Here is a 16,005-nt window from a genome sequence, read left to right as displayed (position 1 = left end):
CCCCCCCCCCCCCCCCCCCCCACACACACACACACACCTCATCAGTCAACAGGAAGAGGAGGAGCAACAGCTTCTGACAGGCGAGATCTCACACTCCACCCCCGACCTTGATGGAGCCTGAAGTTCAACAATAAAATTGCAAAAACTCTCATTTTGAGATTCTTGTAGATCATCCCATTCTGCACATGAATATTAAAGGTTTCTCTGTCGTTTTATTTTTGTAAAGATTATCTCAACTATTGTTATCAGCCCCCATCTAAACTACTCTAACATGTCCAATGTGGATTTAACAATTTATTAACACACGTTAGAGGAAGACTCTGTTGCCGTTTGGTTTCGGGGCGGTACTTGACTAAAGAATTATTTAGTCTGCTAACAATCATTTGATTTAATCGACTGATCTGTAAAACTCCACTAAGAATCATGCAAACGCACAACATCACCAGAGATGTGCTCATAAGTTTAAAAAAAATAATCTTAGTAACTGAAACGTCCAATAACTCGACTCAGAGGAGGCAGAACAACTGGGTTTACTTTTTAAGTTAGACATCAGTGTTTCATTAGTTCAGTCAGGCTTGAATTGTGCCCCAGAGCAGCGTCCACTAGAGGGCAGCAAGACTGCATTCTCATTCATCTTCATCACAACATCCCACAGTGCATTACAAGTCATTTCAGCTGTTATTTAACTTCACCAGCTAGTTTCATCTCTGAACATCCAAAGTGCGCATGCTGCACGTTATCAAAGATTGAAAACACCCACAGTACACGAGGACTGTGTCTACAGACTGTGTCTACAGACTGTGTCTACAGACGACTGTGTCTACAGACGACTGTGTATACAGACTGTGTCTACAGACGACTGTGTCTACAGACGACTGTGTCTACAGACTGTGTCTACAGAATGTCTACAGACGACTGTGTCTACAGACGACTGTGTCTACAGACGACTGTGTCTACAGACGACTGTGTATACAGACGACTGTGTCTACAGACGACTGTGTCTACAGACTGTGTCTACGTGTCTACAGACTCACAGACTGTGTCTACAGACGACTGTGTCTACAGACTCACAGACTGTGTCTACAGACGACTGTGTCTACGTGTCTACAGACTGTGTCTACAGACTGTGTCTACAGACTGTGTCTACAGGCGACTGTGTCTACAGGCGACTGTGTCTACAGACTGTGTCTACAGACGACTGTGTCTACAGACGACTGTGTCTACAGACGACTGTGTCTACAGACTGTGTCTACGTGTTTACAGACTGTCTACAGACGACTGTGTCTACAGACTGTCTACAGACGACTGTGTCTACAGACTGTGTCTACAGACGACTGTGTCTACAGACTGTGTCTACAGACGACTGTGTCTACAGACTGTGTCTACAGACGACTGTGTCTACAGACTGTGTCTACAGACTGTGTCTACAGACTGTGTCTACAGACGACTGTGTCTACAGACGACTGTGTATACAGACTGTGTCTACAGACGACTGTGTCTACAGACGACTGTGTCTACAGACGACTGTGTATACAGACTGTGTCTACAGACGACTGTGTCTACAGACGACTGTGTCTACAGACGACTGTGTCTACAGACGACTGTGTATACAGACTGTGTCCACAGACGACTGTGTCTACAGACGACTGTGTCTACAGACGACTGTGTCTACAGACTGTGTCTACAGACGACTGTGTCTACAGACGACTGTGTCTACAGACAACTGTGTCTACAGACTGTGTCTACAGAATGTGTCTACAGACGACTGTGTCTACAGACGACTGTGTCTACAGACGACTGTGTATACAGACGACTGTGTCTACAGACTGTGTCTACGTGTCTACAGACTCACAGACTGTGTCTACAGACGACTGTGTCTACAGACTCACAGACTGTGTCTACAGACGACTGTGTCTACGTGTCTACAGACTGTGTCTACAGACTGTGTCTACAGGCGACTGTGTCTACAGACTGTGTCTACAGACGACTGTGTCTACAGACTGTGTCTACGTGTTTACAGACTGTCTACAGACGACTGTGTCTACAGACTGTCTACAGACGACTGTGTCTACAGACTGTGTCTACAGACGACTGTGTCTACAGACTGTGTCTACAGACGACTGTGTCTACAAACGACTGTGTCTACAGACGACTGTGTCTACAGACGACTGTGTCTACAGACTGTGTCTACAGACGACTGTGTCTACAGACTGTGTCTACAGACGACTGTGTCTACAGACGACTGTGTCTACAGACGACTGTGTCTACAGACTGTGTCTACGTGTCTACAGACTGTGTCTACAGACTGTGTCTACAGACTGTCTACAGACGACTGTGTCTACAGACTGTGTCTACGTGTCTACAGACTGTGTCTACAGACTGTGTCTACGTGTCTACAGACGACTTGATGTTAAACACAGACAAAACTGAAGTTATTATACTTGGCCCTAAACGCCTCCGAAACGCATTTTCTAATGACATAGAAGCTCTGGATGGCATTAACTTGGCCTCCAGCACCACTGTAAGGAATCTTGGCGTCATCTTTGATCAAGATCTGTCGTTTAACTCCCACATAAAACAAATCTCAAGGACTGCCTTCTTTCATCTACGTAACATTGCAAAAATAAGACACATCCTGTCTCAAAATGATGCAGAAAAACTAGTCCATGCATTTGTTACTTCAAGGCTGGATTACTGCAACTCATTGTTATCAGGTTGTCCAAAAAAGTCGGTTAAGACTCTTCAGTTGATCCAAAATGCAGCGGCACGTGTATTGACAAGAACAAGGAAATGGGATCATATTACTCCTGTATTAGCTGCTCTGCACTGGCTCCCGGTAAAATACAGAATAGAATTCAAAATCCTTCTCCTGACTTACAAATCAATTAAAGGTCAGGCTCCAGCATATCTTAAAGATCTCATAGTACCTTATAAACCAACTAGAGCATTACGCTCCCAGACTGCAGGGTTACTTGTGGTTCCTAGAGTCTCTAAGAGTACAATGGGAGCCAGAGCCTTCAGCTATCAAGCTCCTCTCCAGTGGAACCAGCTTCCAGTTTGTGTTCGGGAGGCAGACACACTCTCCACATTTAAGAGTAGGCTAAAGACTTTCCTTTTTGATAAAGCTTATAGTTAGGGCTGGCTCAGGTTTGCCCTGGATCAGCCCCTAGTTATGCTGCTATAGGCTTAGACTGCCGGGGGACACCTCCCTGCTCTCTTCCTTCTCTCCCTCTCTCTTCTTCTCCCTCTCTTCTTCTCCCTCTCTATCTGTATGCATTTATGTAAATATATGTTACTAACTCACCATCCGGGGTATCATCCCCGGAGTGTCTGTCTCTCATGTGGCAGGTTGCCACTGATAAAGTTTACGTCAGGATCATGAATCGTGACAGCGCCTGCTGACCTGGTCCTGCTGGACACCGGGAAGCCTTATTGACATTTTCCTGGATTCATCCAAACTTTCTATTTCTTTTTTTTTTTTCCAACACAACATAATTTCTGTCAAATGTTGTATTTGTACTATGTTGTTTATCCTGTACACACGACATCTATTGCACGTCTGTCCGTCCTGGGAGAGGGATCCCTCCTCAGTTGCTCTCCCTGAGGTTTCTTCCATTTTTTCCCCTTTAATTTTGGGGTTTCTTTTAGGAAGTTTTTCCTTGTGCGATGCGAGGGTCTAAGGACAGAGGATGTTGTAACCTGTACAGTCTGTAAAGCACACTGAGACAAATGTATAATTTGTGATATTGGGCTATACAAATAAATTTGATTTGATTTGATTTGACTGTGTCTACAGACGACTGTGTCTACAGACTGTATCTACGTGTCGCAAACGCACAACATCACCAGAGATGTACTCATAAGTTTAAAAAAATGAATCTTAGTAACTGAAATGTCCAATAACTCGACTCTACAGACGACTGTCTACAGACGACTGTGTCTACAGACTGTGTCTACAGACTGTGTCTACGTGTCTACAGACTCACAGACTGTGTCTACAGACGACTGTGTCTACGTGTCTACAGACTGTGTCTACAGACTGTGTCTACAGGCGACTGTGTCTACAGACTGTGTCTACAGACGACTGTGTCTACAGACGACTGTGTCTACAGACTGTGTCTACGTGTTTACAGACTGTCTACAGACGACTGTGTCTACAGACTGTCTACAGACGACTGTGTCTACAGACTGTGTCTACAGACGACTGTGTCTACAGACTGTGTCTACAGACGACTGTGTCTACAAACGACTGTGTCTACAGACGACTGTGTCTACAGACGACTGTGTCTACAGACTGTGTCTACAGACGACTGTGTCTACAGACTGTGTCTACAGACGACTGTGTCTACAGACGACTGTGTCTACAGACGACTGTGTCTACAGACTGTGTCTACGTGTCTACAGACTGTGTCTACAGACTGTGTCTACAGACTGTCTACAGACGACTGTGTCTACAGACTGTGTCTACGTGTCTACAGACTGTGTCTACAGACTGTGTCTACGTGTCTACAGACGACTTGATGTTAAACACAGACAAAACTGAAGTTATTATACTTGGCCCTAAACGCCTCCGAAACGCATTTTCTAATGACATAGAAGCTCTGGATGGCATTAACTTGGCCTCCAGCACCACTGTAAGGAATCTTGGCGTCATCTTTGATCAAGATCTGTCGTTTAACTCCCACATAAAACAAATCTCAAGGACTGCCTTCTTTCATCTACGTAACATTGCAAAAATAAGACACATCCTGTCTCAAAATGATGCAGAAAAACTAGTCCATGCATTTGTTACTTCAAGGCTGGATTACTGCAACTCATTGTTATCAGGTTGTCCAAAAAAGTCGGTTAAGACTCTTCAGTTGATCCAAAATGCAGCGGCACGTGTATTGACTAGAACAAGGAAATGGGATCATATTACTCCTGTATTAGCTGCTCTGCACTGGCTCCCGGTAAAATACAGAATAGAATTCAAAATCCTTCTCCTGACTTACAAATCAATTAAAGGTCAGGCTCCAGCATATCTTAAAGATCTCATAGTACCTTATAAACCAACTAGAGCATTACGCTCCCAGACTGCAGGGTTACTTGTGGTTCCTAGAGTCTCTAAGAGTACAATGGGAGCCAGAGCCTTCAGCTATCAAGCTCCTCTCCAGTGGAACCAGCTTCCAGTTTGTGTTCGGGAGGCAGACACACTCTCCACATTTAAGAGTAGGCTAAAGACTTTCCTTTTTGATAAAGCTTATAGTTAGGGCTGGCTCAGGTTTGCCCTGGATCAGCCCCTAGTTATGCTGCTATAGGCTTAGACTGCCGGGGGACACCTCCCTGCTCTCTTCCTTCTCTCCCTCTCTCTTCTTCTCCCTCTCTTCTTCTCCCTCTCTATCTGTATGCATTTATGTAAATATATGTTACTAACTCACCATCCGGGGTATCATCCCCGGAGTGTCTGTCTCTCATGTGGCAGGTTGCCACTGATAAAGTTTACGTCAGGATCATGAATCGTGACAGCGCCTGCTGACCTGGTCCTGCTGGACACCGGGAAGCCTTATTGACATTTTCCTGGATTCATCCAAACTTTCTATTTCTTTTTTTTTTTTCCAACACAACATAATTTCTGTCAAATGTTGTATTTGTACTATGTTGTTTATCCTGTACACACGACATCTATTGCACGTCTGTCCGTCCTGGGAGAGGGATCCCTCCTCAGTTGCTCTCCCTGAGGTTTCTTCCATTTTTTCCCCTTTAATTTTGGGGTTTCTTTTAGGAAGTTTTTCCTTGTGCGATGCGAGGGTCTAAGGACAGAGGATGTTGTAACCTGTACAGTCTGTAAAGCACACTGAGACAAATGTATAATTTGTGATATTGGGCTATACAAATAAATTTGATTTGATTTGATTTGACTGTGTCTACAGACGACTGTGTCTACAGACTGTATCTACGTGTCGCAAACGCACAACATCACCAGAGATGTACTCATAAGTTTAAAAAAATGAATCTTAGTAACTGAAATGTCCAATAACTCGACTCTACAGACGACTGTCTACAGACGACTGTGTCTACAGACTGTGTCTACAGACTGTGTCTACGTGTCTACAGACTCACAGACTGTGTCTACAGACGACTGTGTCTACGTGTCTACAGACTGTGTCTACAGACTGTGTCTACAGGCGACTGTGTCTACAGACTGTGTCTACAGACGACTGTGTCTACAGACGACTGTGTCTACAGACTGTGTCTACGTGTTTACAGACTGTCTACAGACGACTGTGTCTACAGACTGTCTACAGACGACTGTGTCTACAGACTGTGTCTACAGACGACTGTGTCTACAGACTGTGTCTACAGACGACTGTGTCTACAAACGACTGTGTCTACAGACGACTGTGTCTACAGACGACTGTGTCTACAGACTGTGTCTACAGACGACTGTGTCTACAGACTGTGTCTACAGACGACTGTGTCTACAGACGACTGTGTCTACAGACGACTGTGTCTACAGACGACTGTGTCTACAGACTGTGTCTACGTGTCTACAGACTGTGTCTACAGACTGTGTCTACAGACTGTCTACAGACGACTGTGTCTACAGACTGTGTCTACGTGTCTACAGACTGTGTCTACAGACTGTGTCTACGTGTCTACAGACGACTGTGTCTACAGACGACTGTGTCTACAGACTGTATCTACGTGTCGCAAACGCACAACATCACCAGAGATGTACTCATAAGTTTAAAAAAATTAATCTTAGTAACTGAAATGTCCAATAACTCGACTCTACAGACGACTGTCTACAGACGACTGTGTCTACAGACTGTGTCTACAGACTGTGTCTACGTGTCTACAGACTCACAGACTGTGTCTACAGACGACTGTGTCTACGTGTCTACAGACTGTGTCTACAGACTGTGTCTACAGGCGACTGTGTCTACAGACTGTCTACAGACGACTGTGTCTACAGACTGTGTCTACAGACGACTGTGTCTACAGACTGTGTCTACAGACGACTGTGTCTACAAACGACTGTGTCTACAGACGACTGTGTCTACAGACGACTGTGTCTACAGACTGTGTCTACAGACGACTGTGTCTACAGACTGTGTCTACAGACGACTGTGTCTACAGACGACTGTGTCTACAGACTGTGTCTACGTGTCTACAGACTGTGTCTACAGACTGTGTCTACAGACTGTCTACAGACGACTGTGTCTACAGACTGTGTCTACGTGTCTACAGACTGTGTCTACAGACTGTGTCTACGTGTCTACAGACGACTGTGTCTACAGACGACTGTGTCTACAGACGACTGTGTCTACAGACTGTATCTACGTGTCGCAAACGCACAACATCACCAGAGATGTACTCATAAGTTTAAAAAAATTAATCTTAGTAACTGAAATGTCCAATAACTCGACTCTACAGACGACTGTCTACAGACGACTGTGTCTACAGACTGTGTCTACAGACTGTGTCTACGTGTCTACAGACTCACAGACTGTGTCTACAGACGACTGTGTCTACGTGTCTACAGACTGTGTCTACAGACTGTGTCTACAGACTGTGTCTACAGGCGACTGTGTCTACAGACTGTGTCTACAGACGACTGTGTCTACAGACGACTGTGTCTACAGACGACTGTGTCTACAGACTGTGTCTACGTGTCTACAGACTGTCTACAGACGACTGTGTCTACAGACGACTGTGTCTACAGATGACTGTGTCTAATTGTCTACAGACTGTGTCTACAGACGACTGTGTCTACAGACTGTGTCTACGTGTCTACAGACTGTGTCTACAGACTGTGTCTACGTGTCTACAGACGACTGTGTCTACAGACTGTGTCTACAGACGACTGTGTCTACAGACTGTATCTACGTGTCGCAAACGCACATCACCAGAGATGTGCTCATAAGTTTAAAAAAAATAATCTTAGTAACTGAAACGTCCAATAACTCGACTCAGAGGAGGCAGAACAACTGGGTTTACTTTTTAAGTTAGACATCAGTGTTTCATTAGTTCAATCAGGCTTGAATTTTGCCCCAGAGCAGCGTCCACTAGAGGGCAGCAAGACTGCATTCTCATTCATCTTCATCACAACATCCCACAGTGCATTACAAGTCATTTCAGCTGTTATTTAACTTCACCAGCAAGTTTCATCTCTGAACATCCAAAGTGCGCATGCTGCACGTTATGAAAGATTGAAAACAGCCACAGTACACGACGACTGTGTCTACAGACTGTGTCTACAGACTGTGTCTACAGACGACTTTGTCTACAGACGACTGTGTCTACAGACGACTGTGTATACAGACGACTGTGTCTACAGATGACTGTGTCTACAGACGACTGTAGCGACTGTGTCTACAGACGACTGTAGCGACTGTGTCTACAGACGACTGTGTCTACAGACGACTGTGTCTACAGACTCACAGACTGTGTCTCCAGACGACTGTGTCTCCAGACGACTGTGTCTCCAGACGACTGTGTCTCCAGACGACTGTGTCTACAGACTGTGTTTACAGACGACTATGTCTACAGACTGTCTACAGACGACTGTGTCTACAGACTCACAGACTGTGTCTCCAGACGACTGTATACAGACGACTGAGTCTACAGACTGTGTCTATAGACTGTGTCTACAGACTCACAGACTGTGTCTCCAGACGACTGTATACAGACGACTGTGTCTACAGACTGTCTATAGACTGTGTCTACGTGTCTACAGACTGAGCATTGTACATTTATGTCACGTTCTTTAAGCTTTACCTTACAACCTAATCATTCATCGTTCTTATTGGTACGACTGGTGACGTCATGTTATTCAAGCTTTTCAACGTCCACCTGAGCGGTGTAGCCGTGCAGCGACTTCCACACAAATATGTCCGTCTGCAACCTACAATGAAGTTTATGAACATTGAAAAAGTAAAATACTGTATGAACAAGAAGATTCCTGATCCCTTTCTTTGCTGTAACCTTTTTCCATTAAAGTGACGCTTTTACTTGACTGATCACAAACATAGAGTATGCTACTCTTCTTAAACATGTCAGATTCTGCGTCATCTTTGGGAGAGTTGCACACGAGAGCAGATCTGTGTAATCATTGTTTCTGTCTGGTCTCTGCCCCCGAGATGTTTTCAGTGCATGATTATTGCTTCACCTGATGTTCTCCACTGTGTGATGTAGAACGTTGCAACAGTAAGTAGTAATATACTATACTAACATTAGTAATATCCAGGGAACAAACTCAACTCAAACAAAAGTTTTACGCGTTTTTAGCTTTTTTCATTTAATTTTACAAGGTGCGTCACAGTTTTGTCATCAGATCACACGTATGTGGAAATCTACAAACCTAAATAGCCAAATATTGTGCATCAGATACAACATTTTGAAACATATTTTGAAGTCACGCTGTCATGATATAAACACATTTATAATCAGGGCTGTCCTCGACGAAAGAAAATATTTGTCGATTAGTTGAAACTGAGTTTCTGCACAAAGAATCATTTAGAAAGCTCCACTTTATATCTTGTGTTTTCCAGACGTGCTCGTAAATTATTCGGCATGAAAAAAGCTCGACAAAAAAGACCGATGGACTAAATAAACCTTAGTTCACTATAACCAAAACACAGATACAGTCTGCAGACCACACAGCTTACATTTTTATCTTATTTCACACATTTTGATTTAGAAAACTAAAACATTTCCATTGTGACCAGACAGGTGAGTCGCAGCTGTCGCAGGTGTCTGCATCTCCAGTTCGTCTTTGACTCTCACAAACCCGACGTCTCATCCACTGAAGACATCCTTCGGCCTCATTGTCCGGGGTCTGAATCTGAGTCGCTGCAGTATGCTACCAGGGACGTGAGCGCTCCTAAACTCCTGCCCCGTTCCTTCTCCTTCCCAAAATCCTTTGCGTTTGTCAGTCCTTCATCTGCTTCCTCTGTGGTTTTAACACGCATCTCTCTGGAGTCACTGCCATTTGTCTCTGTGACCTCCTGCCACACCTGCGTTGGCACTACGCTCGGGGCTTCCTCTCCTTGAGCGACCTTTGAAATCTCTCCATCGCACATGTTGATTTCAGGGTTGGACTTTCTGCGCGCGATGGTGGCGCAGGGTTCGGTTTTGATTCCTCCTGAGCGCCTGCAGATCAGGGAGCTGTGCGAGGAGCTCAGGGCTTTGGCCACCGCTGCTTCTTTCCCCTGCAGGCTCAGCTTATGGAGCAGACTGCCTGCAGGACTTCCCGGTGGCGGCGAGGTGGCGGTGAACCACGAACGAGAGGAGATCTCTTTCCGCTTGCTGTGCTGCCTGTCATCATATGCTGAGTAGGGAGGGGAAGAGAGAGACCGTGTTAATATCCATCTGCATACAGTGCAGGTGAATGAATGATGCAACATTGAGTGGGTGTGAAGCAAACATTTAGATTACACATGAGGTGCAAACAACAAGATGCAAAAGCAGGTGCAAACATGTAAGTGGTACAAAACATGATCTGCTGGTGTTTTCGGTCTCTTTAGAAGGTATTTGTGTTAGTTAGCAGGAGATCCATGTAGATCCAGCTGCAGATGAAACATTGGGATCAGTTGTGTATATGTCGGGTAGGAATGGAAGAGAAGCAGCCACGATGAGCTGCAGGCGACAGGCTGCACACGTCCAACTTGTTACTACCCTCTCTGTCGCCGTGTGCCGACTCACGGTGTGTGCAGCATTACATCAGATCACGGTCGCTCACAGGATGATCGTAAAAGGACAATAGCAACACAAAATGTTCTGTCACCACCAGTAAATAGGGTGTCGCCAAATCATAAGGATTACCACTAATATAATCCTTCAGCGTGTGAACTGACGCGCGCACACACCCAGAGATCGCCCTTACAGAGTGCAACGGTGTATAGATGTTGACAAATGTATTAAATAAGTTAGTTTGTGTAACTTTACAGTCTGTTCCTTACAGTCGGGTGCCTGGTATGTGAGCAGTGCTGCCAGTTTCTTGTCCTCCTCCTTCTCTGGCAGCAGTGGGATGGACAGGTTTGTCCTCAGCCTCACTGTGTTGTCCTTCTCCTCCTGATCAGCCAGAACTTTCTTCTCTGTCTGTCCAATCAAAGCGGAGGCGTCAGATAGTGACCGTGAAATACAATCTAAAAACATCTCAAAACCTGGTGTCACCGCTTCATGTGCTGCCACGAGTAACTTTCTACTTTTTATTTTGTCTTCTTTGGAACTCTTTGTGTGTCAAAATATAGTTTTGGCACAAACTTGTCTTTACTCCCAGTGTACACAGGTGTGTACAGATGTGAGAGATATACAGTGGGTTATATAGAACAGCTGAAGGTTTACACAAGCAACAACCTCATCTTGTGCAGCCATAATACAGCAGTACCCAACACAAGAGGTATCCTACCCTGAACTTCCTGCGGAGGGAGCTGTTGAGCTGGAAGTCGTCCTTCCAGCTGGACTGGTAGTCTTGTATCTCAGACAGAGAAGGCAGAGCCTTCATAAGCTTCTCCTTGTCTTTCCCTCCGTGGTCAAGTTTGAACATGGGATCCGTCTCCAGTTTCTCCTTCTCTTTGTGCTCTGTCCAGACAGACGGAGTAGAGAGTTCATTAGGAACAGAATACAAGCATGCAAAAGAAAAATCAGGAACAGATTGTGTCCTTGTGAAAAATAGATGAAGACATCTTCGCAGTTTGACATGGGCTGTGCATTTGACTCTGAATGATGAAAAGGGAAAGCCTCTGTATTGTTGTCATGCCGCTGATTTCCAGAAGACACACAGGAGTGAGCAAAGTTGATCTTTTGATCGATAACAAACATGAATCCGCTACCTGTGGTGAGGATCTGCTCATTGTCAGCCATGTCCCAGCGTTCCTCCTTCCTGCTTGCCCCGATGACTATTACATAGTCGCAGGTCGCCGGATCTGTCTGCATCTCGATGTAGTTGACACACAGATGGCATTTCATCCTAAATCTGGTCGAGGATGCAAAAAGAGATGCAAAGGTCTTAAATTCTTCATTTTAACATTGAATCACTTCGTCAGAGGTTCATGCGTGCACCACACTGTGTAGAGTGTGGCGCGGTACATACAGTCCGCCTGCGTTTACCTATAGATTGGCGTGGTGTAGTAGTTCCCCACTTTCTTCTTCTCTGCATTGTACCGGACCCCTATGCAAGCAGAACATCAGTGTCACAGAAATGAGAAGCCACTCTGAGACTGAACCGGACTAAAAGGAGTCATGTTCTTACCCATGCCAATGTGATTTTTGCAGCCATCACACCAGATGTTGTAGGGCATCTCAAACCTTACAGGACAAAAAGATTAAACGGTTGGAACTTAAACTGAGTGTCAATGAAAACACCGGTTCTGATAAAGCTTCTTAGCATTTTATGTTTTATATACTTCATTAAAAATAATGGCAATTATTTGTAATTGTTCATGTCTCTGTTTATTAGGTTCATGAGACATGCACTCTCATATTCATCCGTTTATTCTAGATTTTAATATTAAAGTAAAGTACTTGTTAATTGCTTGTACAAATGTCTTTTGGAAAGGATCATTTACAAAAAATAATACATTTAAAATATAGACATCATAAAATTTGAAGCATCAGTTAATGATTTGGTTAATGTAAGGTTGGTGTACTAACCTGATAATGAGGATGCCCTGGGACAGTTTCCTGGCCCTCTCCCGCAGAGCGTGAGTTTTGTGGTAGCCATTGAGGGATCCGTGCTAAAGACAAAGAATGATGGAAATGTGAAGTCAGTATGTCTACATAAAAGAGACCAACGCACACACTGGTCTGTGTGATCACACACACACACACACACACACACACACATTACACACCTTGGCTGGATCAAAATCCGGAGGGTAGTATTTGTTTGTTCCTTTTCTTTCACCCTGTCAAGACAATAGTGTGTATATATATATATATATATATATATATATATATATATATATATATATATATATATATATAGGGTATATTGTTAGGGAAGAGTACACATTGAGTATTTAAACATATTATATCCTTGTGATTATTTGTATCACATCATGACTTACCATAGTGACGACTGGATCTGCACACTAGTATTAGATTCACCCTTTTAAAGCAGATAAAACAAGAAGTCAGATTACATGCAAACATATTTTAGCAGATTAATTCAGCCACTTAAGTGTGTGTCGTTGGAAACATATACACACACACACACACACACACACACACACACACACACACACACACACACACACACACACACACCATTTAATGAGAACATTTGGAAAAGCTCATCAAGTTGAAGTGTCCAACTAATGTAGGTGTAAAGTTAACAACGTTAAGCCCAGCAAACTAATAAACAAAGTGTAAACTATAGCTACAACAAATGTATGTGGCTGAACACCGGTAGGTTAGCTAAACACACTCGCTTAATGTCTTATAGGTGAGTGAAGTGTGGGCCAACTGTTAACGACCAACATGAGCTACACTGCTTCACAAGGTGCAGTATAACAACACCTTAAACGGACAGATGTGATCATAGCAACGCCTCGGAGCTAAAGCTAAGCTAGCATTAGCTACAGCTAGCTTGCTATGTGACGTTAGCCTCATCTACGTACTCACATGAACACCATGTAGTTTAATAACAACTGCGAACAAAACTATTGCTAGTTTCTTCTCTTTGTTATGCTCTGCTGTCATATTGTCCCTTGAACACACACACACACACACACACACACACACACACACACACACTAAAACATACTTACAAACGCTCTTGTAGCCGCACCAACAACCATCCACTCAACACCAGCGGGCCGATGGGTAACAGACACGTGATTTCCGGTTCCGGAAGTCGCGTCACTTTGCAGAGGATTGTGGGAAGTAGCGGTGTCGGAACAGAAAACGTGTTAAGAAAAACTATGTTCAACCTGTTAGCCGTCAGTCGTTAAAGCCGCAGAAATGGAAACGAAGACGGCGCCGCTTAAACGGTATATCTGCTCGTTCACCGGCTGCTCGGCGGCTTATAACAAACAGTGGAAACTGGACGCTCACCTGTGTAAACACACGGGAGTGAAGCCGCACACCTGCGAGCGCGACGGCTGCGGTAAGTCGTTCTGCTCTCCCTACCACCTGGCGCGACATGCACTCATTCACAGCGGCGAGAAGCCCTTTCAGTGCACCGAGGAAGGCTGTAAAGAGTCCTTCACCACCAACACAAACCGGGCCAGACACATCAGCCGCAGACACGCACAGGAGCAGAAGAAGTATGTTTGCAAACTTGAGGGCTGTGGGCTGGAGTTCAAGAAGAACAAGCAGCTCAAGTCCCATATGTGTGAGCAGCACACCCAGCTGCCCCCTTACAAGTGCACTTATGAAGGCTGCCAGATGCGATTCACAGTCCCAAGCAAACTGAAGCGACACGAGAAGGTGCACAGAGGGTACCCCTGCAAGGAGGAGGGCTGCAGCTTCACAGGAAAGACCTGGACCGAGTACCTGAAGCACAGGAAGGAGCAGCACAGGCGCACTCTGAAGTGTGACCAGTGTAGCAAGGTTTTCAAGGACTCCTGGTTCCTGCAGCAGCATCAGCACATCCACTCTGAGACGCGGGTGGTCCTCAAGTGCCCCAGGGATGACTGTGACCGGTCATTCACCACGATCTTCAACCTGCAGAGCCACATCAGCTCCTTCCACGAGGAGCTTCGGCCCTTCGTCTGCACCCACGCAGGCTGTGGGAAGACTTTCTCCATGAGGCAGAGCCTGCAGCGTCACAGCATAGCCCATGACCCGGAGAAGAAGAGGATAAGGAAGCCTAAACCTAAAAGATCTCTGGCTTCCAGGTTAAGTGGTTATAGTGAAACAAAGAGAGTGGTCTTCAAAAAGCGCAGGCAGCCTGACTCCCTCAGAGAATCTGCTGCTCAGAACAAGACTGATCCACCTGGTCCTGTTGAGTTGGTGTCCCTCCTGCAGGACACGTCCTTGCTGTGCAGCCCTGCTGTGGACACGCATGAACTTACTAATGTCCTGACATCACCTCTGACAGTGTAGACTCAAGCGATGGGAAAACATTTATGATTTATCATCTAACTTGGTTGTTGGAGGGCTTTGTTTGCATTAATTAAGTCCACCACTGTTAATTGTTTTCCTTATTTTGGATATAAACTGGTGACAGTTTAGTTGTTGTTGTTTTTAGGTTCCAGAGATAATTTATTTCTGAAAATAAATCCTGAATGAAGCACAGCAAGAAATTGTTCCTTGGAACTAAACCTGTTCCGTCCGTCTCGCCGTCGTCCACTGCAGTTTCTGTCTAAAAGATTTTTGGGGGATTTTTCTGGAGCCATTAAATCTCTGTGTGATTTATTTCTAAGAAAATATTTTGTCCATGTTGCTCAGTTAACACCAGTAAATCTAATCTGTATTATAAAATGTCAGACGGTGTTTGTTTGAATAAAACCTGTTGATGGATTTATTGTGTGTGAATTCTTTAAAATATTTAAGGGCTGAAATCCTGTCTGGAAGGATCACTTTGAAACGAGTTATTTCAGCTGTTTATCCGTCCAACATTTAACAGTTGTGTTAATGACATCACCTGAGATTAATGGACAACCTGCTCGGCCGCCTGCAGAATCTTTCACGTGTTTGTTAAAGATGCAAATGTCGAACTACACAACTGGAAATAAGATTATTTTTGAAACTCAAAATGTCCATGTCTGTAAAACATCTTGTGCTGTTGTGTAGTTTACTAAACTAAAATGTCTCTTGAATATTTGCTTATTTATACGCTACATCAATATACTTATACTTTCTCTTATTTGATCACAACATAATTTCTGTCAAATGTTGTATTTGTACTATGTTGTTTATCCTGTACACACGACATCTACTGCACGTCTGTCCGTCCTGGGAGAGGGATCCCTCCTCAGTTGCTCTCTCCCTTTAATTATGGGGTTTCTTTTAGGAAGTTTTTCCTTGTGCGATGCGAGGGTCTAAGGACAGAGGGTCTGAGGACAGAGGGTCTGA

The 16,005-nt window shown here is 44.5% G+C and overlaps 2 protein-coding genes across 3 annotated transcripts; one reads left to right on the top strand and one right to left on the bottom strand.

The window, feature by feature from the left end:
* Positions 1 to 9,251: 9,251 nt before the first annotated feature.
* LOC115005498 (coiled-coil domain-containing protein 130 homolog) lies at positions 9,252 to 13,892 on the bottom strand. 2 transcript variants are annotated; one of them, XM_029427347.1, is made up of 10 exons: positions 13,755 to 13,892; positions 13,053 to 13,093; positions 12,837 to 12,890; positions 12,637 to 12,719; positions 12,236 to 12,291; positions 12,094 to 12,154; positions 11,817 to 11,959; positions 11,393 to 11,565; positions 10,944 to 11,082; positions 9,252 to 10,312 (listed from the first exon to the last, which is right to left on the bottom strand). In XM_029427347.1, exons 2-10 carry the CDS (start codon positions 13,053 to 13,055, stop codon positions 9,807 to 9,809), a joined length of 1,218 nt encoding a protein of 405 aa, XP_029283207.1. In that variant the 5' UTR covers positions 13,056 to 13,093; positions 13,755 to 13,892; the 3' UTR covers positions 9,252 to 9,806. The 2 variants fall into 2 exon arrangements, with proteins under 2 accessions (XP_029283207.1, XP_029283206.1); XM_029427346.1 differs by lacking the exon at positions 13,755 to 13,892 and adding an exon at positions 13,609 to 13,727 and having other exon boundaries at positions 9,807 to 10,312.
* A 22-nt stretch (positions 13,893 to 13,914) lies between these two features.
* On the top strand, positions 13,915 to 15,454 carry LOC115005499 (transcription factor IIIA-like). Its single transcript, XM_029427348.1, has one exon. The coding sequence runs from the start codon at positions 13,948 to 13,950 to the stop codon at positions 15,031 to 15,033; it is 1,086 nt and encodes a 361-aa protein (XP_029283208.1). The 5' UTR covers positions 13,915 to 13,947; the 3' UTR covers positions 15,034 to 15,454.
* The last annotated feature ends 551 nt before the right edge of the window (positions 15,455 to 16,005 follow it).

This window comes from Cottoperca gobio, unplaced genomic scaffold (genome assembly GCF_900634415.1).
Source record: "Cottoperca gobio unplaced genomic scaffold, fCotGob3.1 fCotGob3_30arrow_ctg1, whole genome shotgun sequence".
Classification (NCBI taxonomy): Eukaryota; Metazoa; Chordata; class Actinopteri; order Perciformes; family Bovichtidae; genus Cottoperca; species Cottoperca gobio.
Note: the sequence above shows the minus strand (reverse complement) of the source record. Positions and strands in the feature narration are given on the sequence as shown.